The sequence below is a fragment of the Takifugu flavidus genome, chromosome 8, assembly GCF_003711565.1.
Source record: "Takifugu flavidus isolate HTHZ2018 chromosome 8, ASM371156v2, whole genome shotgun sequence".
Taxonomy (NCBI): domain Eukaryota; kingdom Metazoa; phylum Chordata; class Actinopteri; order Tetraodontiformes; family Tetraodontidae; genus Takifugu; species Takifugu flavidus.
The window spans coordinates 4445368-4471756 of record NC_079527.1 but is presented as its reverse complement, the minus strand read 5'-3'; the positions used below and the strand labels follow the sequence as shown (position 1 = coordinate 4471756).

At 45.8% G+C, this 26389-nt stretch overlaps 1 protein-coding gene and 1 long non-coding RNA gene across 2 annotated transcripts; one reads left to right on the top strand and one right to left on the bottom strand.

Annotated features, from left to right (window-relative positions):
* Nucleotides 1-164: 164 nt before the first annotated feature.
* kcnd1 (potassium voltage-gated channel, Shal-related subfamily, member 1) lies at nt 165-26006 on the top strand. The gene is made up of 8 exons (XM_057041559.1): nt 165-551; nt 1912-2157; nt 4681-5393; nt 19045-19207; nt 19455-19538; nt 20918-21013; nt 21200-21450; nt 22421-26006. Exons 1-8 carry the CDS (start codon nt 396-398, stop codon nt 22626-22628), a joined length of 1917 nt encoding a protein of 638 aa, XP_056897539.1. The 5' UTR covers nt 165-395; the 3' UTR covers nt 22629-26006.
* LOC130530429 (uncharacterized) lies at nt 1407-2562 on the bottom strand. The gene is made up of 2 exons (XR_008951836.1): nt 1869-2562; nt 1407-1721 (listed from the first exon to the last, which is right to left on the bottom strand). It is a non-coding gene; the product is annotated as an uncharacterized LOC130530429 (long non-coding RNA).
* Nucleotides 26007-26389: the final 383 nt, after the last annotated feature.

Here is a 26389-nt window from a genome sequence, read left to right as displayed (position 1 = left end):
AACCAACAAGCGGCAAAGCAATTACCGCGGCTAATTCTGTGTCTTCAGGATTTAAACCGGCACCTCCGGGGACGCCTTGCAGGTGCTGAGGAGCCCTGTTTTGTGTTGGAGGAACGTCTCCATCCAGCACACAAACAAAAGAAAATCAATTCAGCAATCAAAGAAAGAAAGGACGGACCACACTTGTGATAGAACATGGTTCTACCCCTAGATCTTCTCTGACCCCCCCTCCCTCCCTGTGACCCTTCATCCCCACATCTTTCCTCCTCAGTATGTCTGACCGCCTCCTCCCTCGTTGCCAGTCAGCAGAGGAAAATAAGTAAGCAAGGATTTAGTTAATGCACTCACCACAGCTCCATTAGTTCAACCTTTCCCGAGGACAAGACCCAAGCAAGATGGCGGCCGGCGTGGCAACATGGCTTCCGTTCGCTCGGGCGGCGGCGGTAGGCTGGATGCCGTTAGCCAAAAAGACGATGCCCAAGCCGCCCGTGGACAACTCATCCAAGTCAGACGAGATCCTCTACGTCAACGTAAGCGGCATCAGGTTTCAGGTGCGTCGTCACATCACACGCCGCTTTAAATCGGTTTCCACAGCTTTCTACAATTTTGCCCTTCCTCAGGGGAGAGTTGTCTTCATAGTATGATGCTGGGGTCCTGGAGTTGATGGCAGAATGCTTCCAAGACATCACAAGCAAAGCCATCTTCGTCCATTAGTGTTAGTGTGAAGTACAACACTGATACATTCCTCCAATGTGCCATTAGGAGTTTGCTTTTCTTTTTAAACAGGTGGCTGATGCACAGTGAACAACACGGGCTCTTAAAATGACAGTTTAGTGATCAATGTGAGCTAACTTTCACCCCTGCAGCAAATAATTTTGCTGTTAAATGTTTGTGGTTTGGACAGTTAACCTGCCAAATATAATGTCAGAACATGAAATAACACGACGATTTTAAATGTTTAAAATTTGGTGGGTTCAAAATTTAGAATGGCCAATTTTAAAAAATACAAATTCAAATGTTTTTAGACCTGAAAATGAGTCCTGGTTTTGCCAGTGTTTGCAACACTGCTAGGTTTTTAGCAACAGACAACAAGACATTAGAAAAGGATGTTTTTTGATTGGCTCATGGTTACAGATTTACAGATTTTAAATGACGACTTTATAAGAATGTCTTGAAGTGGTTTTAAGAGATTTGTGTTGCTGCTCCTGCGCTTCAGCTCAACTCCCAATGTCAAAAACCTGTAATACCAGTAGAAATAGGAAATCAGCGCATTGAAGTGCGTTTGGGCAGAAGTAACAACAAAATGGATCCACAGCAAAAATAGAAGTCGGTGGCTTTCAGGAATGAAGCAGCACCAAAGTACTTTCTGCTGTGGTGGCAGAAGAAAGCGAAGAAACAGCAGCGACTCAAAGTTCTGCTGTAAACTTTAATAACTGGCTGCTTTTCATCATAATATCTGAGTGTTTGCTTCACTCACGGCATCACAGCCGATGCCCTACTGACATCAATGTACACACAACACACACATCAGGCAGACACAACTGGTCACTCGCGCACTATTCTTTAGAGTAGAGATGGGCAACCCAGTCCTATGAGGACCGTGATCTAGGGCCGGGTTTTCCTTTCTACCGGGCAGACGCCTGGTAGTTCTGAAAACCTGGTGGGAGTGTGACTCTGGTAGGAGTGGGCCTCAATCCCTGCTTCGGAGTATGTTGGAGCATCTAAATATGTTATAATGATTATAAAACTTTTTACACTTTCCTTGAACACATGTAAATTATTAATGCCATTAAAGAATTTGCCATCAATGCAGCACAACAATAGGAAAACAGCAGGCTACAAATGACACACAATCCACCCACACACACCTGAGTGGGTCAAACTTTACAGTAGCTCTTCTTCCCCATCCAGACATGGAAGAACACTTTGGATCGGTATCCAGACACGCTGCTGGGCTCTTCAGAGAAGGAGTTTTTCTACAACGAGGACACGCAGGAATACTTCTTCGATCGAGACCCTGAAATGTTCCGGCACATTTTGAACTTTTACCGCACTGGGAAGCTCCACTATCCAAGACACGAGTGCATCCAGGCCTTTGACGAAGAGCTGGCCTTCTACGGCATCGTGCCGGAGATTATTGGAGACTGCTGCATGGAGGTAAATCCTGACCATCTCTAGCTGGTGGAGAGAACTTTTAATTAAAAAACACCTGTGATGTTGAGAGTTCTCATGCTTACTGGCTTCGACTTGGCTGCATATTAGGAAAAAGCCTTTTTATTTTAAAATCCTGAATATTAGTGGCTTGAATTCTGAATTCCTCCCCTCCTCCTCTTCCTCCTCATCATCATCTGCCATTTTTCTTTTGTTTCATCTTCTTACCTCAGTTTTCAATACAAAAGTAACATTTAAGACAAAATAAATAGAATAATAAACGTGGTATTAATGTGCTACTCAAAACAAAACACAAAGTGTTTATAACCACAGGAAGTGACTCATATGGCTGAGAAACCACTTCTACATCCATCCATCATCCATCATCCATCTATCATCCACCCATCCATCCATCCATCCATCTAACATCCGTCCGTCCGTCCATCCATCTAACCATCCATCCACCCATCCATCCATCCATCCATCCATCTAACCATCCATCTAACATCCATCCGTCCGTCCGTCCGTCCATCCATCCACCACCCACCCACCCATCCATCCATCCATCCATCCATCCATCCATCCATCCATCCATCCATCCATCCATCCATCCATCCATCCATCCATCTAACCATCCATCCACCCATCCATCCATCCGTCCGTCCGTCCATCCATCCACCCACCCACCCATCCATCCATCCATCTAACCATCCATCCATCCATCCATCCACCCACCCACCCGTCCGTCCGTCCGTCCGTCCGTCCGTCCGTCCGTCCATCCATCCATCCATCCATCCATCCATCCATCCATCCATCCATCCATCCACCCACCCAGCCGTCCGTCCGTCCATCCATCCATCCATCCATCCATCCATCCACCATCCATCCATCCATCCATCCTCCATCCATCCATCCATCCATCCATCCATCCATCCATCCATCCATCCATCCATCCATCCATCCATCCATCCATCCATCCATCCATCCACCCACCCACCCACCCACCCACCCATCCATCCATCCATCCACCATCCATCCATCCACCCATCCATCCATCCATCCATCCATCCATGGGGATGCAGGTGTGGCCCCTGTGTGGAACAGAGACAGAGATTAGTGGTGATTCTGCTCCTTTGACCTGCACAGACAAAATGGTCAAAGTACCGTTATGTGATTTCCTTACTCAGAATGATGATCATTTGGCTGCGTGGTTCATTTCAAATATAACCTGACAAACGGAAAATTGGTGGCTTGGTTGAAGAGAGAGTTTGCGAGAGAGACAAAATGCGAAGATCATCGAGAGAAAAGAAAGGAGAAGTTACAGTCAGCGAGTGTTATTTCGTGAGTAAGGTAGAAATGGGAGAAGCTTTGATGTGCTGAGTAAGGAGTAAGGAGGGCATCGGTAAGGAGAAGATTCTCACGTGAGTAGGAAAGCCTGAAATAGGATGCTATAAATCATAATACCAGGGAAGTCCTGAGTGGTTGAGGTCCTTTTGTTTTCGCTTCGGAAAGGAAGGCTTGGAAAAAGTAGTAGACAAAGTGGTTAAGTGCTACACCAGGGTTGATGATGGTTGCAGGATCTAATGTTGGAATAAAATGTTTATTAGATTTCAGCTAGAAGCTAGGAGGTCTTGAAAGCTGGCAGCCTGCTCTAGAACGTGTGAATACGTCACTAACTGGAACTTTGTTTTCCCAAACATCTGCGGGTCATCCGAACGTGTCATCCTATTGACAGTAGGTCTATTTTAGTCTAAATCTGAGCCCACAAATACATTGAGTGGTGCACATCGAGCAGGAAGGGTTGAAAGTGAGGTTCATACATCTGCAAGACAGGAAGGGGAGAGTTCACGGTGTCGTCCTGCTCTTGAACGGATCATCATGATCATACTTATGATAAAGACTCATAGGACTTGGAGACCTGTTCCATTTGGACTAGATCAGTTCTCCTGTACCACCATGTTTGAGTAGCTCTTCTGTCACATTGTGTCAGAAGGCTATATGAATAGGTAGCACAGAATTATGATTAAGAGATAATAAAGTATGTTCCTGGTTTATTAATATGAAGACAATATTATATTTGACTGGTAATAACTTTTATACATGCAGTCTTATATTTCCTATTACTTTAATTTGACAAATTGTGGGAACATACTGGGTGTCCATCAAGCCCTTGAACTCCTAGCAACAATAAAAACAAACAAGAAAGCCGTGATATGCAGTGAGAATGTAATACATGAGGGCAGTGGTAGCTCAGTCTGCAGGGGGCTGTTCCAAGAAGCATCAGGTCACCTTCAGAGCTCTACAAAGCTACCCTTGAATCAGGAACCAAACCCCCTAATGCTCAGATAGGACCCTGCAATGAGCAGGAGACTTGTCCAGGGGCGTACCATGCCTTTGCCCGTATAGGCTCCAGCCCCCGTCCCACTGTCGCAATAGAAATAGGGCTCAAAAAAACAAATCCCCCAACAAATGTGCATAAATGTCCATGGGTTCACTTTGCTTACTTCTCCCATCCTGTGTTTATAAAAGGAATACCGGGACAAGAAAAAGGAGAACCAAGAACGCCTGGCGGAAGACACAGAGGCGAATGAGGCGATGGATGCCCCCCTCCCCCCACACAGCACTTCCAGGGAACGGCTGTGGCGAGCCTTCGAGAACCCACACACCTCAACCATGGCGCTGGTCTTCTACTATGTCACTGGTTTCTTCATCGCCGTGTCGGTGATCGCCAATGTAGTGGAGACAGTCCCCTGCCAGCCCCCCAAAGGCAGTTTCAAGGAACTTCCCTGTGGAGAGAAATATCAGCTGGCCTTCTTCTGCATGGACACAGCATGTGTGCTGATCTTCACGTTTGAGTATCTCATGCGTCTGTTTGCTGCTCCCAGCCGCTGTAAGTTCATGCGCTCGGTGATGTCGGTTATAGACGTGGTGGCTATAATGCCCTACTACATCGGCCTGGTGATGCCGGAGAACGAGGACGTGAGCGGAGCGTTCGTCACCCTCCGGGTGTTCCGCGTCTTCCGAATTTTCAAGTTTTCACGCCACTCTCAGGGTTTGAGGATTTTGGGCTACACGTTGAAGAGCTGCGCCTCCGAGCTTGGTTTCCTGCTCTTCTCCCTCACTATGGCCATCATCATTTTCGCCACTGTCATGTTCTACGCAGAGAAGGGCACGAAGGGCTCCACCTTTACCTCCATCCCGGCCTCCTTCTGGTACACCATAGTCACCATGACAACGCTTGGGTAAGCTAACGTCAGTTTGATTTGATTTTTTTTTCTTGTTTCATTGTCAGTGCTTTAAATATCATTCCCATGGCAACGTGGGCTCTTCTTAGCTGAAATCATCCTGTTGTGTTGGGACATGGATGCGCCAATATTATCGGTGATGGACCAGAGTTTTACAGTCTGTTTTTAGCATGAAAAGAGTGTGGAGTGTGAAACCCGAGAGTCTGTGTGCACGCGTGTGCCTCCCACCTCCCACTCATTGCTTCTCCGGTACGATGGTGTATCTTCATCCTGATGCTGCCCACACACGATCACTCCTGCCATGCGGACGATGGGGAGGGCTGTGTTTCTATGTGTGAAGGGGTGGTGGTGTTTTCAACCTGTGCTTCTCCAACAGTGATCTATTATCTGCTATTCAAAGAGCATTTGGAGATTTCAGTCAGGAAATCTCACATGAGCTCAAAGACACATGTGTATGCACACACCACAGTCACACCTCTATGGATGCCCACCTGTCTGGGGAAGGAGAGATAGAGTGTGTGAGAGTGTGTCTTTGGGGGACACTGACACTTTCTGCCATAGATTTTTGTGAAGTTCCCCAGGAATTGATCTTCGAGTCGCACCTCTGTCAGTCCATCAGTTCGATCAATTACTATGTTGTTTCTGCTGTTCCTGTCCATGCTAAGGGGGACTACAAAAGCAGATTAGTATATATTTACACGGCATGAATTCATTGAGCAAAAAAGCCTTTGAAAATCAAAAATCCCACGCGTGTCACAGACTTTTCCCGATGCAGCATACATACAACCATATGTAAAAAAAAAACCCGTTGAAACCGATTAGCTCTGCATTTTTACGTCCTGTAATCACACACTTAAACATGTGGCTCTTAAATGGGGTTCGAGTCAGCCAGGATTTGCACAATAAGTAGCGTAACTGTATTAACCGTCAATATGGTCAACGCCATTAAACCCAACAACCGGGAACTGTTGGGAAAAGGCTCCTGGGTACATCTTGCTGGGAATATATTGCTAACAAAATCCATTTTATTACCGTTTATTGTAGTTCTATTAGTTTGGGTTTTTCTTTTCTTTTCTGGTTTACACAGTTGAACTCAGCCTCCCACCTGATCAGTTGTTCAGCACCTAAATTACATTTTCCTGTATGTTCAGCCTGTTTGAAGCTTCTCAGAGGAGCTGCTTATGGAATATCTACCTGGAGCTGGACTGAACAGTTGTTTCAGAGCATTTTTCTCCTCTGCGCAGAGCTGGAATTTGTGCCGTTTCGCTGGTGGTTGGTCCACAGACTGGACTAGCTTCTGCCCCGGGGGGGTCTTTGGCTTGTGTGTGACCTGTCACCAGTTGCCGTTCCACCACCTCTTCCTGGGGATACGGTCCCACCTTGACCCTAGTGAACCATCCTTAGCTGACTGCCTAACTAACCGACCAGCTCAATGAGGGGCCACTGACAGCTTCAGTGTGGGTAGTTCTACGCCAGGGGTGGGCAAATCCAGTCCTCGAGGGCCGGATTCAAGCCAGACTTTCTGTCCTATAGGTAAACACGTTCACCTGGGGTTCCATTTACCTTGGTGAAAGCATTTCCTGCCTGGTAGGACGCAAATCCCAGCTTGAATTCAACCCTCGAGGAATGGATTTGACCTCCTCTGATGGGCAAGTCCAATCCACGAAGGCTGGATCCAGCCAGGTTTTGCATCCTACCAGGGAGAAACCGCTTTCACCAGGTAAATGGAACCCCAGGTGAACGTGTTTACCTGTAGGACAGAAAGTCTGGCTTGGATCCGGCCCTCGAGGACTGGATTTACCCACCCCTGATCTACGCTGATCTAACCAGATGAAGCCAGACACAGACACCAACTGTCCTGTTAGTACATAAAACACGTTGATGATTCGCATCAATATCTAACAGTCAATAGGGCAACAGCTCCTCAGGTACAATTACAGTCATGTGGTTGAGGATTTATCTGTCTCCACCCATGCGTTTCAATTTCACATTATTTCAGATTTGCAAGGCCCAATGTGTAGACGGAGCAGTAACTGAGCGCGTCTCGGCGTGTTTTCAGAATCAGCCGTCTGCCGTGTTTACTGGGGCTCCTGCCGCTAAAGTGGCAGCCATGTTGGTTTTTACAGAGAGCCAGACAGAAAGGGGGAAAGTGATCATTTGGATTAGGAAGCAGCTCTGTTACATTTCTACTTCTAGGATTTCCATAACTGCATTTGTTAAGAGATTATTTCTTTGCTGCCCCCCCCCTCCCCATCGCTCTTTGTATTCTCCATCATCGTCACTACCTCCTCCTCCTCCTCCTCCTGTTCCTCTGTCCGTGGCTGCAGCAATCTATTCATTTGTTTTTCTTCATTCAGCTGGTTATTGTTGTTTTTCATCATGCTGCCTTTATTACTTTGTTCCTGTGTTTTATTACTGTGCAAATAAACTGGGAGTGAAATTATAACCCTATTGCAATTCTTCCAGAAGCAATAAATGTGGGGAGGGTACACAATTTGCGGCAGCTGCTGCAGGACACCACGTACAATCTACGCTGTCGCTACAGGACCATGATGAAGGCACGAGTGCAGCTTGGTGCAACTTACATCTTGGCTCATAAATATAAGAATTCTGCTGTGGTCCATTTGGATGAATCTGCACGTGTGCTGAGTAGAGCTGCAGACGTTCCTGTTACAAGCATCCCCAACAGGACATTTTTATTTGATTTTTTTAAATCCAGAGCTGTGCCAGCTTGGGGAGCTTTGGTTCTTTCGGAATCATGCCATAAACGAATGCAGTTAGAGGACTGTAAATTGATCTTTGACATGCATCCGATAAGTGTGAATGCTTGATGTGTGTGGAGCCAGGACCAGAGGGAGTATAGCCCAGAGGAGGAAGGCTGCAGCTACGTGCTCAGGCTACTTTTGTAGGGTTTCACAAAAATGTAGCTTAAAGCGTACTTAAATATATCATGAATGTGCACCGGGTTTAAAATGATATTACCTTTCCTATAGAAGATGTGTATAAAAAGAGGGTATGAAATCAACTTTACTGCCCGCCTGTCTACTCTGGCAGCAGCGAGTTTGTGCTGCTGCAGAGCACTTTACCACCAACATTATTTATAAGAACAAGAGGGGAGCAGCCATTTCCTCTCAGGAACAGGATGTATATGACCCTAAGAGTGATGCAGCCTTATAAAACAGCCTGGATGGAATTATAGGCCATCTCAATGCATGGCTCAGGCTCACACACTTAATGCTTTAATAGATGGTGAGAGAGGGAGGAAGGGAGGCAGAGGTACATAAAAAAGAGATAGAAAAGATGTCAAAGAGGAGGAGGTCCGCGATTGAAAGTGTGATATAAATACATTTTAATGACCATATAGCATTAGTAAGTACTCATCTCATGTATGATAAGATCAATTATGGAGAAATGTTTGTGATGTGGGCCCCAGAAGACGATTGAAAAGGGAGATAATAGCAAAGTGGGGAGGGAGCAGAGAAGGCTGGACCAGCTGGAATGATCGTAGGTTATTATAACAGCATGCAATTAGAATTGTTCAGCTTCCCCTCTCGTGCATTTGTGTTCAGTAGCTGGCAAACTGTGGTGGAGCAAACGCAGGCTAACTTCAGGCCTGACTGATTGACGTCCACCAACAGGATCATTTGTACAGCCTTCGTTACACCGATAGAGTCAGCCAGATGGCAGGAACTGAGGGGTCCTGGGCCTAGACGGAGAGCGTCCAGGGGTCACACAGGTGCTGGCTGCATGCTTTCACTCTGTTAAGCTATAATTCCAACTGAAGCTACACAGAAAAGCTAATCGTGAGTATCGCTATAGTTACCATGGCCGTGCTATGGTGGCTGTACATGAATAAACACTGCACGGCACCATGCTGTTGCTGTTACAGATGAGGGAAACGATGGGATGCTAATTAACATAGCAGCCAATTCTGATCACAATTGAAGCTTTAAATGCACAAATGCGAAGGAGGCAGCGAGAGTGTTTTATGGTAATACGATCGTCATGGACAAGGATTATTACAACTAATAAGAATAAATAAATGAGCAAAAAGTGGCAACGCTGGAATGTTCTAGAAGATAATGGTACCTGCAGAGAAGCAGTTCTATAATGACTTCATTTATTTAATTGTTAATTGGTTCTTGCTTTCTGTTTGGATAAAGAACAACAATTAGATCAGGTTTTCATTTCCTGCCTTAATGAGCGTTAAAGCTTTTAAAAGTCCTACTCAGCTGCCCGGAAAGTCCCTAAAATGGCCAGTCTGCTTAAAGATTTTCTCGTTTTGTTAATTATTGCTGATTGAACATTTCACAGGCTGCAGTTTTCCTGTATTTCTACATGTAAGCTCGCGGCTAACTGTGACGGCGTGAGCACGGAGCTACAGCATGTCAGATATGATGAAGACGAGTCTCCAGGCTGCAACAGCATCGACAGCAACCAATATGATTAATTTGTTCATAAACCGATATTGACTTGAAAGGGAAGAGAGCTAAAAACAACAGGAAAGGACCAACCACAGATTTGACTCTCTGTTTTTGTGGCAGCCTGAAAGCTGAAAAACCGACTCTTCTCACTAACAAACAGCTGTGAGCTCGGCCTGAGGCATGATGGGTAAGAGGTCATCTCTGTCCCATTTAATGTCACACACAGAAACGTGGCATTAAGCTCAGCTCAGGTGGTTGTGTAATATGGTAATCTCAGCCACAGCCACGCTAGCATTTTAGTCACCGTGCTAACAAGGTCCGCGGCGGGCTGTGATGAGGCCATAAAAATAGAACTCTTAATATTATGGTCCCGTTGGGCTTTGCTCACCAATGATGTGTTTAAAAAGTAGGATCGCTCCTCAGATGTTGCAGGTGGAGCTTTAACTTTCCGACCGTGATGTCATCAGGGGTATTTGGTAGTGGTGGGCGATGCTAGAGTGAGGGTTTTTTTCTTCTTAAAGTGACCTTTTGAAGCTGCTCTGCGATGGAAGATGGAATAAATGTTTTATAGAGTCAGAATATCTTCAATGTCACACACAGACTAAACTTTTCCCTACACAATTAAGCCCCCTACAAAAGATGATCCACACATCACATCTTTGAAATCTGACTCTGACCTTTGCCCTCTGTTGTGCCACAGAACCCCGGTGCCGGTCATTTCTCTAGTCGTTGGTTCTTTATGATATTCCACGCGCTAGCTTTCTTTGCAGCCATTGCATGATTGACATCATGTCATTGACTTTGTTACCACGCTGACGTTGATTGGATTGCACAACAGGCCCACGCACTTGATTATTCTGCTGTGTTTATAGAAAATAAACGACTTCTCATCAAATCTGATCAAAAACCTGCATGCGGTCACATAAAAGACTGATTTTAGCCCTGCAAAAATGTAAAGGTGTATGTGGATACCCATTAAATGAAGCATCATCCACAAGTGGAAAACTGAAAGTGAAACCAGTCAGCAGCACTCCAAACCAGAGAGGCCATGCAGTGCTGGCTCTTCCAGTCTGTCTGACCTCCTGACCTCTGGGAATGACACACAAACCTGCGGCAAATGCCGAATTTGTGCTGCCAATCACCCTTATTTGTAGACATTTAGGGACAATGACCCATAATTCTCTGGAATATATGGCTGAGGTTTGTTTAGGAGAAAACTCTAAATTTAGGAGCTCATGTTCCTGGGAAAGACCAACACCACCCTCCTCTTCCTACAGAGCTCCGCGGTGCAGATCGTAAATTCGGTAACCACGTTGTGACTCTTTTATGGTGCCGGTTTAGAGCGGTGAGGACAGAAAAGTCTCCATCTGGACCTGATTCCTTAATGACACCTGACAGGTGGCCTTGAAGCTTTTAGCTAGAGCTGATTAACAGACAGAAACGGTCGTAGTACAAATGAAATAGAACATTCCTGGAAAACTGTAAAAACACCGTCGCATCGTCAATTCGTGCAAACCAAAAACCAGCCAACGAAAACCATAATGTACCGCCGTAACCGCTGGCCTCACCATTTCCTCCTGCTTCTCTTGCTTCCCATTTGAAGAGATGAATGAATTTCCTCTAGTAGTAATTTTTCTTCATTATCTCACGTCTTCATTTATCCTTTCTTCTTCCCTCCGCTCCTTTTCTCACTTCTTAATCCCTCTCACCCACCCTCCTTTCGTCCCATTCGTCATACACTTATCTTTGGTGTGCTGCCTCCCCACAGCCCCCCCCATCTTTATCTACAACAGGGTAACGTTTATTCTGCTCCTCTCCTCTTTGCAATCATCCTCTATCACTTCCTCCATCCCTCCTTTTTCTGTTGCTTTCTCCTCACATTTATCACACGTCGGCGTTCATTTTTCTTCCCCCTTCTGTCCTCCCTGGTTGCATTTTTCAAAGTTTGTTTCCTCTTCTATTTTCTCCCCTTTCCCCTCTATTGCTTCTTAATACCAATAAAACATTTAACATATGTCATGTGATATGACCCATGTGTGTGTTGAAAAGAGGCACCAATATGGTGAAAAAAGGTGCAAATAAAACATTTTAGTCACAGTGTGAAAAAGTGAGAGAGGAAAGGGGCAGGCGGGAGGAAGAGAGCGTAGGAGATATAAATATTGGAGATAAGGAGCAGAGACTAATCAAGCGTAGCACCAAAGAACAGGCCCGAGGCCACGACTTATTGAATCCACACACAGATGCTGGATCCGCGGTCCAAACCCTCCCTCCTCCCTCCTCAAGGTCTGCTGACTCAAGGGTTGGGACTCTTGGATCTGGGATCCGTTCCAGGGTTCTGGTGGAGGAGGTGGAGGATTTGCGAGGACATTTCTTGACCAGCGTAGCGTGAGAGACCCCTGTGTTTGAACAATGATGAATATTGGATGCGGCACATTATACGACCCTTTAATTATGTCTCAGCAGCAGAAACATGATTCATACTCACGCTAAACCACAGAGACGCTATACGTCTACGTATGTAGGCTGTTAAATATTCATGTCAAGTTTAAATTCTTGTCTAGAAATAGAAGAGTGGAACAGGAACAATAATGGACCCACCCTTAGGTGAACGAATGGCTGCATTTCCCCCTTAACTTAAACAACTACAGCTTGAGTTAAAGGTCCCGGACATCAGAATCAGGCGTTCAGACAGTAGTTTTGGTTACGCTGAGGGAAACATTTGTTAGACTTTGATTTTTTTTAGAGCTCCGTGTGTGTGTGTGTGTGTGTGTGTGTGTGTGTGTGTGTGTGTGTGTGTGTGAAATTACTCCCAGAGTGTGTGCTGAGGAGCAGAAGGGGTCAAGTCGAGCCACTTGCTGCTACATCCACCAGTCAGGTGTGTGTGGCTGGTGGGTCTGCAGCAGGTCCCAGTCCCCCTCACTCCCAAACACCTGAACATCAACACAGTTGAGGGTCCAACCCAGACGTGGGCCCTGCAGGACCTGGTGTTTTGGGTTCACCCTGCATGCTTCACAAGCACTCATGCTGGTTTTGCTGACTTTTCTCAGCCAAACACACCAACTCTGTATTTAGCGCTGGATCAGAGCTGCTCTCTTCGCCCACGTACACATGGAAGAGATTGATATATTGACTACGGCGTGCCTGAAACCACTAGGTGGCAGTAACTCTCACAACTAATTAGTACTGGGCCTGTTCCAGTTGACCTATTAGGTCATCGATGCGATCAATAAACAAGGCAGCTCGCAGAAAACTGGAGAGTGGACTGGCGCAGCCTAAACGTGCACAAGCCTGAATCTGAATGGCACCGGAGGCTTTTCTGGTTCTTTTCTTCTGTTCTAGGCCTCCAGGTTAGAATCTCCGGTAAAAATCAAAGGTGACATTTACTCCTATTCATCAACAACCACAACAGTGCTGACCAAAACTAATCATGTGCTCCGTATGCAGTCACTTAACATGTCAGTGTCATATATCCATAAATGTCATTAGCATCATTTGTAGCGCACAGCAGCCTCAGCAAGCTCTCTGTGTAGGGGCCATCTTGTAGCGTAGTACAGTAGGTGGGTGTAAAACCAAGCCAAACAGAGGCTGCTGGCGTATAAAATATGCAGAAGAAGAAGAACAAGAAGAAGAAGAAGCCCTCAAATAAATATAATGCTCATGTCGGGATCGTGTTTGAGATAGTATAATTGTTTGATACAGAGGTGGATCTTGCTGCAGCCAGTCTGCAAAAGGGTTATATTTCAGTGTGATTTCCGCTCGCCGAGGCTTGATTTTGGAGCTGGATGTTATATTGCTGTCTGCATCTTTTATAAGTCTGTGTCCCGGGGTTATTTTGAGAATCTGCCGCTTTCACAGCATTTGCAGCATTTCTAAAATTAGAGGCTCCGATTGCTGCTCACATGTCTGATTGATTCTCAGATTATATTTATATTCTGTAGATCAGGCCGCTCGTCCATCATTACTCAGCCCTTTTAGGGAGGGGGTGGGGTGGGAAGGTGGACGTGGACGGACGAGGCGAACTCTGACATACATCAGGGTCACAGTCGGGTCTTCAGCATGTCTGGCGCCATCTCTCCTGGGTTGTTTATCCAGCTGGCACGTGTGGATACTGTGTGGATGCTGGTCCGTCACCTCCGCTCGCCTCTCGTTTGGAAAAGAGAGAGAAGGCGTGATTTCAAACGGATCGGGAATATTTTTAACATCAGCGCTTCGTCGCTTGGTCACGGATTCTACGCTTGACAAGAGTTTTATCCACTTTGAATATGCTGAAAATAGCTCTGACACCGCTGAATTTCTCAAATATTCCAATTTGCAATTGTGTCCTCATCTACTTTGAACATGAAATCGAACCTTGACAAGCGACAGAGCTCCCAACAGAGGTGTGTGTGTGTGTGTGTGTGTGTGTGTGTGTGTGTGTGGTGTGTGTGTGTGTGTGTGATGCGTCTGTGTCTGGAGCTGTCCTCACTTGTAGTAGCAGCCATCATCATTCGTTGCTTTCCATTAGAAACCCGCCTGCATGAGAAATAAGCCAGAGTGGCTGAAATCTCCTTCAACAGAGGGGGAGAAAACACGGAACAACCATCCTCCCTCCTGCAACTTTCATCATCCCTCCATCAATTAAACATGGCCGTAGATTACGCTGGAGGAGGGCAGGAAAGGGAGAGGAAAAATCATGGGGAATGAGACCACACAGGCAGATGCGGAGAAGATGATGGCAGGAAAGAGGAGGAGGAGAAGAACAGGTCGGCTTTTAGCAAGCAGCTGTAACCCAGAATACTTCCCAGCCAGGCCTGGAATCGGACTCACCGGTCGATACTGGCGTCCTTGGCCAAGAACAAACCCAGGTCAGGTAGTTCAGAGGGAGAAAAAAGGAGCTTTCAAAATAAACTGTTGCCCACTGGTTCGGTTCTATGTTGGTGGTGATGACAAAGTCTCTGGATCCTGTCTGCTGACACAGACATCTCCCTCTCTGGAGCTCCGCGTTAACAGAAAACATGTCCACAGATCTCTGCCCCCGCCCCAGATTCCAGATGCTCTCTGTGTCAACACCCTTTACGTCCCCCAGTGGTCCACTCAGAGTGGACGTTGTCAGCTTTACTGCCTGGGTTTGTGCTCCGGTCCTGCAGTCCCGGGATGTTCCACATGATCCCAACTGTTCAAAGACATCGAGGACGAGATGTTGCTTCTGATAATCATGTTTCCCGTCGTGCTGGATCAAACAGAATTGGGGGGTTTGTGTCTTTTTCCTTCTGTGTGATCATTTTTAAGCTTCTTTTCCTCCTTCTGATTGTTTTTTATGCTGAAGAGGAGCTTCACATGCCAAACTAGACATGAAACATCTTATTATTACAATCTGTCTGCAAATGTGTGTGAGTGTGCTCACATTCATTACGTATTGAGCACCGAAAACCTCATTTTACTACTAAAGTGGGGCCATTCTTTTGGGCCTCTCAGCTTTAAAGGTCCATTTAATTAAGACTTGGCTTCACGGTTTAGGTTAGGATCAGGGTTTGTTAGGCTGCTTAGAGTTAGGAGCTGGCTGATTCATTATGTCTATGACATTAGAAATGTGTGTGTGTGTGTGTGTGTGTGTGTGTGTGTGTGTGTGTGTGTGTGTGGTGTGTGTGTGTGTGTGTGGTGTGTGTGTGTGTGTGTGTGAGAGAGTGTGTGAGAGTGTGTGAGAGTGTGTGAGAGTGATAATGGTTGCTAAGGACAGCCGTCCTGTCTCACGGTCCCCACAGTCTGCAGCTTTAGTGTCACACATCCAGAAATAATCACACCTAGACATTAGAAGCAGCTCTGACTGGATTCATGTTTTGAAATATGCAAAAAGAAGCAGAACTTATTATTCTGACATAAATATTGTATAGTCAGTTTTGCTTCCAACATGTCTGGTTGAATTATACTAATCCAAACCTTAGCCCAGATTAAAACCTACATCATAACTGACAAAGAAGCTTCAGCCCTTAATGATGGAATAATGTAAAATTATTGAACATGTTGTCAGCTTAAATAATACATTTAAATAAAGAAAATAACAGATAATCTTAAGCAGAAGGATTGTTTTTAATCAAAAAAGGCAAAGTTGGTGTTGATTGTTCAGCCTGACATGGAGGTCACGTGTTCCCTGTATATGAAAAGCTAATCTAGAAACTAAAAAAAAACTGAAATGAACTAAAAACAACTGTTTACAGTGTCGTTTTAATGGAAACAGACAAATAAGCATTTTCAGAAGAATGTTTCCAACCAGGGCCTGACGTGAACCAAAGCACCTGATGGTCCGACACCAGAGTGAAAGCTGATATTTTCACCTTCCTCCTGTAGGAATGTTTGGCTCTTAAACAGGAAGTGGCTGTGTGTATTATGGGAGCTTTAATCACATTGATATTGTAGTTTCTACAGTAAGAGCAGCCTGGACTGCTGCTCCTCAACAGCCTCTGAGGAGCAGGTTTCTCTACACACCTGTCCCGTAGCTTCTGTCGCCCCTAAATCTGAGCTTTAAAGCCGTCAACTTTGTCTTGAACAAACCACCGTTTCCCATCCTTAAAAACCGAGCCACATTTTAATCCTTAAACATCTGCAAGCTATCTTCAGAACTCCTTTTCATGACTCTTCTTGTTTCGTCCCCCCCCCCCCTCTCTCTCCCATCCTTTGCTTCTCTCCAGCTCCTTCTGCTCCTCCTCTCCCCTTACCTCCTCCCTCCTCCTTGGCCAACAATGTAATTGTCCTTCCAGTTCTCCCCTGTAAACCAATTATGATTGGCTGTCTGTTCCTGTATTAGATTGTGATTGGCTGGCAGCTTGTTACAGGTGGGAGATAGGGATCTGTCTATGCATTTGATTGGCCGAATAGACACTAATGGATATGGATTCCTCTCTGCCACAGTTGTCTGTTCCTCTGCTTTTTGTCAGCCGTTGCCTCCATCAGGTCTTCGTTCTTTATCTCCCTCTACGTCTCCTCCCTCTCCCTCTCTCTCCGTCAGTCTGTCTCTCTGAATGTGGACGGTGCAGGATGACATAATCCAAACCATGAAATATTTAGAGGATTGCGAGAGCGGCTTGGAAAAGTCAGTCTGACCTGACCCTCCCGAGACTTTCCTTTTTTGCTAAATCTTTATTCATTATGACGTCTGACTGCAGCTCTCTGCAGGCCCGCTGCCTTGCTCAGAGGCTTGGCAACAGTAGTAAGGCCATTTTTGTTGACTCATGATATTTTCCCCCATGCGTCGGCTTCACAGACCGTGGTTTTAAAGGTGCACTTCACAGGCAGTTGCAGGAAATCTCCGTTTGCCAGCTGAACGAAGTTCAGCTCTCATCACCCGAACGACACCTGTTTCTATCAGAACCTTTTTGATGCGTGAGTTTCCTCAGCAGTGGGTCACGGTGGAAGATATGGCACACACACACACACACACACACACACACACACACACACACACACACACACACACACTCACACACATATATAACATGCAAATATTGCATAAACAGGGTTGTCTAGAGATGCTTCCTGTTTAGGTCACGTTCCACTGACAGCAGCTTGTACCTGGACAGCGGTTGCAGATGTTTGATGGCGCCCACCCTCGTGCGCTGACCTGTGACACTGACAGAAGCACTTGGGAGTGTTTATGGTCTGGTATGACTGGCTGGAGTTAGTCTGACATTGGTCATGCCAAAACCCAGCGACACATTTGCCGTCCACGTTAATTCCCATAATTCACTGCAGTCAGGAGACGCCAGTTTAATAAGCAGATTATGTTTTTTTTCTGTTGACGGGAAATTGAATGAAGCATGACCATTTCAATGTAAAGTCATTTATTTTAAAGATGATATGAGATAGGTTGCTCCTAAAAATGTGGAAGCAGAACAGAACATCACAAAGAAATAGTGTACAATAAATCTGCATATCCTGTTAGATGTCAGAGTTTGTTCTTTGTTTTCATTAGACATCCAACGTCATCAGTGGAAGGGGGAGGGTTCATAATTCAGAATGTGGTGAAACCAGGTTAAACTTTAAAAAATCAACATTGATCTATGAAAATAATGGTAATAACACATTTGTAATATCTATATTACGTAATTTCCGTGCAGGAAGAACTCAAGATGCAGAATAATGAAAGATTTACCTTCAGTGACCTTTGCCCTTTAGACCAGAGTGTGATCCTGACACACAGCAAGACTGTGCACGTATGTCGGGCATGTGAAATTTGTCTCTAAAAATAGCTCTCATGTTATAACCAACTTTTAAATGGCACGGCTGAATTCCAGACCTCTTTTCATTTTTGGAAGAAAGACTTCCTTTTCATCCATTCAGGACAAAGCACATTTCCAGAGAGCACTGGGGCACAACTTTAAAAATGAACTTTAACACAAAACACCCCCTCAGATATGAGCATTAGCGGCGCCGCCGAGGTCGTGCTCTTATTCAGCGAAGGACTAAAGCATAATCTGCCGCAGCAGCTACACGAGCCAAAAGCTGCACTTCATTACCTGCATATCTGACTGACTTCACCGTCCGAAAAGATTTGCATATTTGAATATTAAGACCTCAACTGCAGCGTGGCAAAAGTAGAGCTGGTGCGGGAAAAAGTGATCTCATATAATAACTGCTAGAGGTTCACTTTGTCACATTGACCCCTAAAGTAAATATGGATTCATCAAAAGCTTCAACTGACACCAAATTCCCTCTTAAATCGGACACAAATCATCAAATTTAGTGGTAGTTCATGATCTTTGTGGTGTAACGAGGATTTATGGATGTTGAACATCTACGTTTGCTTCCTTTTGCTCTGATTCTGGCTCAGCTGCGGTTTCTCTTCATTAAACGGGAGGAAACAGGGCCGGCAGGATAAAGAGATGGCTTCATTTCCCAGAGGCACCGCCGGTGTGAGTGTGGGAGACTGGAGGGATGTTTGCTACATTCCTGACCCGATGAGGGCGGGCAGACAATCCAGTCTCCAAACCCTGAAGGACCTCGCCGAACCTGCCCTGCAGATCGTCCAGATTCACCTTTGGATGGACGTTTCTGGGTTCCCGATGAGGTCTCCGACTCTCACGGAGGGCATGTGAAAAACTGAAGCGGCTCCACTCGGAAGCAGACCTGCTCCTGGATTATGGCATCCGTGCCAGGGACGTCCCGGGACAGTCTAAGAATAGCTGGAGGCTGTGGCGCTGGAAGTTCCAAAGGGCTGCTCTGCAGACTCACCGTGTCCTTTTGTCCCGCAGGTACGGAGACATGGTCCCTAACACCATCGCCGGGAAGATCTTCGGCTCCATCTGCTCCCTCAGCGGCGTCCTGGTGATTGCCCTGCCAGTACCGGTCATCGTCTCCAATTTCAGCCGCATCTACCACCAAAACCAGAGAGCGGACAAGATGAGAGCGCAACAGGTTTTTCTCAGCATTTTATTCAATTTGATGGCTCGAAACTCCAGGAGTTCAAGCCACAGCTCTGCTCTGCTCCTCCTCTCAGGGGCGCACCCCTGTCGTTCCTAATTGACAATTATTTCAAGGTAAAAGGAGCTTAACTCCCAAAGTCACGCTGGTCTGTCAGTCAGGTGACCTTTGCTCTCCTCTCTCTGTACAGGTGTGTGTCAGCATGTGCTGAACCGGCTCTTTCTCTTTTTCTCCTTGACAGAAAGTGCGTTTGGCTCGAATCCGCATGGCGAAGAAAGGTTCAGCTAACGCCTTCCTCCAGTATAAAGAAGACCGATCACTTGGGGTGAGACGCACACACACACACACACACACACACACACAAACACTGGCCATGAATGAGCGTGTGTAGTCTGACAGCTATGACATGAAGATGTTTGATAAGGGGAAAACGAAGGTGACAGGCAGGTGAACTGCGAAGGTGAGTGGAATATTATTATTTTGGTGGTTCCCAGGGAAAGAAGGACCTGCTCATGGTTGGATGTTGGATCCCTCTGAGAAATAGTGGCTGGATTTAAGGAAGGAATAACGAGAGTGAGGATGAGGTTGATGGAAATGGAGAAGCTCGAGCAGAGGAAGCTTTAGAAGGAAAAAAAATAAGAGGATGATCTTATTTTTCTATTCTGGAAGATTAGACAGAACAGAAGAAACATGGGAGAAGACAGAGTGGAGATTACTCTGAATACAAAAGGTGATCAGGCTGCAAGATTTGAGATTATTCTGGCGTGCTGGCTTTCAGTTAAAGTGGGAGGTGGACATTTTTTATTTATGGTGGATTATTGTCTACCCTTGACCAGGGGTGTCCAGACCAGGTCCTGAGCGCTGTGATCCAGCCAGGGTTTCTGTGCTACCCAGGTGTGTCACGGCCAATCTGAACCCAGAACCCGATTTGAGCCCTAACGCTTCTGTGCACGTGCTAATTTGTGCGCTCGCTTGGATATTTTTGCGACGTGAACGCAGGTGTGATTCACACCTCTGAAAAGATCCCAAACCGTTATTTCGACAGCACGTCTGAGACTGCAAAGTCATGCAACATATAATATAAATAGAAAGAATACAGATTGCGCTCTGGTTTAGCATCTGCCAGAAAGTGTTTTGTTTAACCTCTAACGCTCTCAAAAAAAAAATGCTCATGAGAAGAAAAGATCTGGGTCAAATCTGGTTCCGGGTTGAGATCGGACACTGCTAAGGTGAAACTGTGGCAACAGCATTAGATGAGTGTCACTTCTGCTTTGAACATAAAAGTGAGGTAAAGCAACCACGGCTGAATGTATCTGAGGGTGTCGGGCAGAGGAGCAGCAGCAGGACACATGCTGAGCTGGTGTACATACGAGCACGCTGGTGTTGACAAGCACATTAGGTGAGAAGGGAGTGAAGGGTGAACATTTATAACTCCCCAAAAATGAACCGTGAGCCGACAACTCCTCAGTCACACACAAGTGGGAATCGTTTTGGCGCCCCCTGCTGCATATGTGAGAAAGTTACAGCACATCTGGGTCATCGATACCCTGCTGTCGCTGCTGCAGTTTATCTCTGAAGTTGACCACTGTTTTATTTTAGAATAAAGCAAAACTTGACAATTAATTTTATAGTAGATGACATCTTTTCATCATAGTGCCAAGTGCTATTTTCTCATATGGTGTAAGAATGTTGGTGTCTCTTCAGGACCAGGACAGTGACAGCACAGCGCTGTGTGTGAAGAACAGATCAGCGTTTGAGCATCAACACAACCACCTCCTGCACTGCCTGGAGAAGACGACGGTAATGTGGTTATTTTTGACACCAATGCTTTCATCTTTAGAGAAAAGTGGAGTTAAAAATATGCTTTTTTAGGAGCCAACACAGCACTGATATATCATATAATTTAGTCTTGATTCATGCACGTCTATCATATTTCTAACATGAATCCTAGAGGATCCTCATGTCTGACCTCTCGGTTCCTCACAGAACCACGAGTTCACCAGTGAGATCACCTACAGTGAGCTGTGCATGACTGAGTCGGTGGGCTACCGGACCAGCCGCAGCACCTCCCTGTCCAGCCAGCAGGGGGCGCAGAACAACTCCACGGGCTGTTGCCCCCGCCGGGCGAGGAGGAGAGCCGCCATGCGCCTGGCTAACTCCACCATCTCCGTCAGCCGGGGCAGCGTTCAGGAGCTGGACACCCTGCACATCAAAACCACCTCCATTCAACCTCAAGGGTAAATAATGACGTTTACACACAAACAACATCGCCCAAACACACAACAACGTGGCTCTCCGAGTAAGAGTGAGCGGGTAAAAGAGGTGAAGTCAGGAAAGTATGGAATGCTCAACTAAATAGGTGGATCTTGAGCTTTAACACACAGGGCCATGCAGACGTTTGCAGGTCGGAGATTCCAGCAGGTCAGGAGCGAGACAGAAGCATTCTGGGGGCAGGTTGGTGTCAGAGGACCGGAGATTTGAGGAGGTTGAGTACCAGGAGAACGAGCACGCAGGCATTTGGAGGTGAGCAGGAGGACATTCTGAAGCCAGGGCTTTAGTCTCGACCCAAGCTGGGGAGTTCAGGACAGGGTTCACTTCCTGTAGTCCACTCAGGGGGTCATGAAGGCGTAAACACAGGTATGAGCAATGTTGTCGGAGGGGGAGAAGATGGAGTTGGTGACATAATTAATGTGAAACTGGGAGGAACTGAGGAGGACACCAGGGTTGTGGGAGTTGGTCTGATAGGACGTCCACCATCAGAATCCACACCTGACGAGCGACGCCTCAGGTGCCACGGCCACGAGCTCAGCTTGATCGCGGTTGACATCCAGGTCGTTGACCAGGAGCCCAGAGAGGTTTCATGCTGGTGTGTACAGTCGCTGTGTGTCAGCTTAAAGATTAAAACCTACCATCTGGGGGTCATCACTGACCTTTCTGAAGGCTGCACCGAGTGTAGGACAGATCAGAGGCAGAGCCAACACGATGAAATCTGCCTTCAACAAGCTGAACTACTGGGGGTAACAACATACCCCGATAACCTCGACGTGGTCGGCTGTGTTCAGACCTCCACTGAACACCTGCTGCTGGGGCTGAACTCTGAACTTGGCTGATGGGCTTAGCTCCGCGTAAAATGGGAATAATCAAGGTGTAACTGGGTGCGAAAAAGGTGTACGAACAACAGAAATGACGATGTTTGTGTGTCCCCAGGCGTTCCAGTCTGAACGCGCAGACAGGGAACCTGAAGCTGAACTGTGGGGAACAGGATTTCACCGCTGCCATCATCAGCATCCCCACCCCACCCGCCAACACGCCTGACGAGAGCCTCCCCCCATCGCCTGCTCCCGTCCCCGGCATCCTCCGCAACACACGGGCCACTGCCTACACCCAGGACAATGTCAAAATTTCCTCCTTATAACCTCCGGACAGGACGTTCTTCTCGACAGGCACCCCACCGTCACGACCTCTCGACCTTTTCTTTTGACCTCAAAGGCGTTGCCAGCTGAGATTGATCCGACAAACACTTTGTCTCCGGCTGGATATTTTTCTTTTCTTCGGTCTGTTTTTGGCATTCTGAACTATGTGAAATGAAATTAAACGGAGATGGAGGAGACAACTGCAGCTGGCAAAATCCCAAACAAAAGACAAACAGACATGGGAAGCCCCCCCCCCCGAAGACTTTCAGAATTCCATCTTCATGCGTTTGAGATTCCTCCCTGCACCCTTTTTAAGCTTCAGATCTGTTTTTCACAAACTCTGGGAGGTTTGAGTTGGGACCGACGGTGGGAAATTTGCTTTTGCCCGTATATGCGATAGAATATCTAAAATCACTGAACCAATAAGCTAATTATTTGATGGGGATTTTGTTTAAAACCTGGCGTGAGCTTTGAGATCAGATTGTCAGAGAGAGGGCCGCCGCCACGGTTTTTGGCCCAGACTGTTGTTGGAAGGAGCCAGCAGCTCTGAGGCGCATGCAGACTTCCCTTTTGGCATGGCTAACACCAGGATCGGCTTCAGTTTCACTTGGATGCAGCCGTGTGCTGGTGTCCAAACATCGGAGATGCGTCTCAACAGGATCAAAGCTGACAGAGTTCAACAGCACGCGTGGACGAACGGGCCGCTGAGACCATTTCGATGGACAGGAGGAGCTGGCGAGCGAGAACTCTCGAGGTTTGATGGTGGAGTTGGGATGAAAAGACGTTCAAAACGTCAGAACGTTGCTGCAGAGACGCTACGCTCAAAGAGCCTTCACACAACTGTGCTCAGCTAACTTTAAGGACATGAAGGTGAACTGGGCTGGTGTGGGAGCTTTTTTAAATGGGATTGTGGAGGGTGTCTGATGTGGATTGGCCTGATCTGACTGTAGCTCCGAAGTGTAATGCTGGTGAGGAGCGGAAGCCTTTTACGTTTCAAAAATATGCAACATTACTACGAGCAGGAAAATAGCATCCTCAACAGAACATGGTAACAATAATGATTATAATGCGTGTGTTATGAATTACAGCAATTATTGCAGGGAATTTATTGTAAAGCAACTAAGAAATTCATTTGTTTTGTGACAGTTTGAGTGTCAGAATATTATTCTGCAGCAGGAAGGTGGGAAAGGGGAACGCGGCACCAAAAACTCAGTGTGATCACGTGTCCGGATGACAGCCAACAACGTGCACAATGAGCCGGTATGGGAGCACCGGCCCGACCAGTACACAGGCTTATGGTGTAGCGACCCAGAACACAGAAAACCGACCCAGTCTGCTACTCCAGCAGGTGGCGCCAAATTTCCAAACCTCTGGTTCCCAAAAAAATGCACAAGCTCTTCTGTATCCGCTTCATTTGTAAGCGAAACAGTTTTAAACGGGAACAAATGTTGCGCATTCCCAATGGTGTTACAGCTCTGATGTTACTGAGGTATCGGCTAACTCAACAGTAAGGTCATCGGTTGGTTCCAGCTCGGTCCCAGGGGTCCACACCAGACAGGCCGCTCAGTCTGTTTCATACAACAGCAGCACGATACAATTTAAGCATTTTTAGGGTCGTAACATTATTGTAAATAAGATGTTACAAACACTGCGTGTATTCTTTAATTTTCAGCAGTCATTTATCAGTGTTACGCAGGTGAAGACACGAAGATCCACATTAGACTGCCGTGCACAATTGTGTCGCCTCTACCTCTGCACACAGTGTCAGACGTCGGCCGCATGTGAGCTAAACACTGAGTATTTGGCAACGCGTTCCGGCAGGTCGTGAGCGAACGCAGACGGACAGACGTGCACAGTGTAACATATTTTGTATCATAAACTTTCACCTGCATCTTCCAAACCCCTCAAAAAAGAGAAAAAAACGTTGCTGGATTTCTGATTGGCGTGCATGAGCCTCGTACAGACGTAGCACTACTGACATAGGAGTTAATCAACATATCAAAAAAAGAGGAAAAAAAAAACAAACAAGCAACAACAACACAATCTCTCATCTGTTCTTTTGCATGACAACTCATATTTTTTACGCCATTCCTTTCTTCCCCTCCTCCTCATCCTCCTCATCTCCAAAACAAGTGTTTGCACCATCAAAAATTAGACTACTAAAAAGAAAACATGAGTATAGAAATGTGTTTCAAATCTGAAAACATCATTCAGGCATGTTCCTAGCCAGAATGCGCAGTGTGTGTGCGTGCGTGCGTGCGTGCGTGCGTACGTGCGTGTGTGTAATACAAGAAGTCACAAATATGCATGGATACCGTTATAGGTATTTTACCTGTTTTCTCCTGCAGGGTAACGAGAATGACTGAACAGATTTTTATTCACTGGACTGAAGAGCTGCTTTTCTACCATATTATTATTATTATTATTATTATTATTATTATTATTTTTATTATTATTAATATTATTGGTTATGTCCTGTCTGTATCACAAACTGCTGTTTTTTTCTTCTTCTTTGCAGACATCTGATGAGCTAACTGTGGCATTTGTTCTTTAGTGCTTTTACGGAAAATTTCAGATGTTTCTGGGATAAAATCATTTCCGTGTTTCTTCCTTCTGGTCCGATATTGAGTTAAAGGTCAAAAATAACTACGCCCTGTTAAAGTCGGGTAACCAGCTGTAGCTACCTGGGGCAATGACCTTTGTGTTTCCATGAATTCGCCGATGGAGTCGATCAATAATCAAAATTATAACTGGGCCTCTTTGCATTACGTCTTAATTATGGTGAAATGTTTACCATTCGATCATCCTGGAGTATTTTGTGGATACTAATGTAGCACTTACTGTAAGCTAATGCTACGTTATTGTTTATTGCAGTCAGAAATAATATGATTTTATTATTTATTGTCATCATGGCCTTAGATGTTTTGGAGCAACTTAACACGGAGCTGTGATTTTTTCATTTGGACCAGTCGTCCACTTTTGGCTACAAAACATTGCAAATCCACTTAATGTGACCAAAATATCAAAGACAAACTTTTTTTTATGTAGCTTTGACAGTATTAAGTTGGCCTTTTACTATTATTTAACTGCTTTATAATTAGGTTCTTTTTTTTTGCAAGTGCTGTTGACACACCAAGGAGCGGACCAACAGGCCACCGTGCTTTGGTCTCATGCTGAACAGATTGCAGCTCTGATAAGCAGCTCTACATGACAAACTACATGATGAAGTGATTTTCAGCAGTCCAGTGAACTAAAGAGTGAACGGACAGTGATGCTAAAACTCACTAAGTGTGTCGCGGTGGGAGACATGAGGAGAAAACAGCTTTAAAGCACAGAGGTGTATATTCCATTCCACTAATAAAGACAATGAAAAGAGAAAAGGTCTCCGTTTTTGGTCCCGGTGGTGTTAGCTGATAACATTTAATGGAAGTCAGACCAATCTGCACAAGCCGCAATCCGAAAGCGCACAAATGTTTAAACAGCGCCATCTAGTGGTCGACTATTGAACTATTGGTCTTTTGAAATAATGTATCGTAATATAAAGCTCGCGTCTGTATTAAGGATATTATGAGTCAGACAGTTCATGACGGGCTTTTGCGATCTCGTTCAGTCTGTAATATTATCTACTGGATTCTGGACGTTACAGAGTAGGCAGAAAAATCAAGGGTTTTATTTACTTGAGTCCAAGGCGGCTCAGGAACAATGCCTTTAGCAATGGCAGCATTTTAATATCAGGCAAACCCAGAGAGGCTGAGCAGCAGTT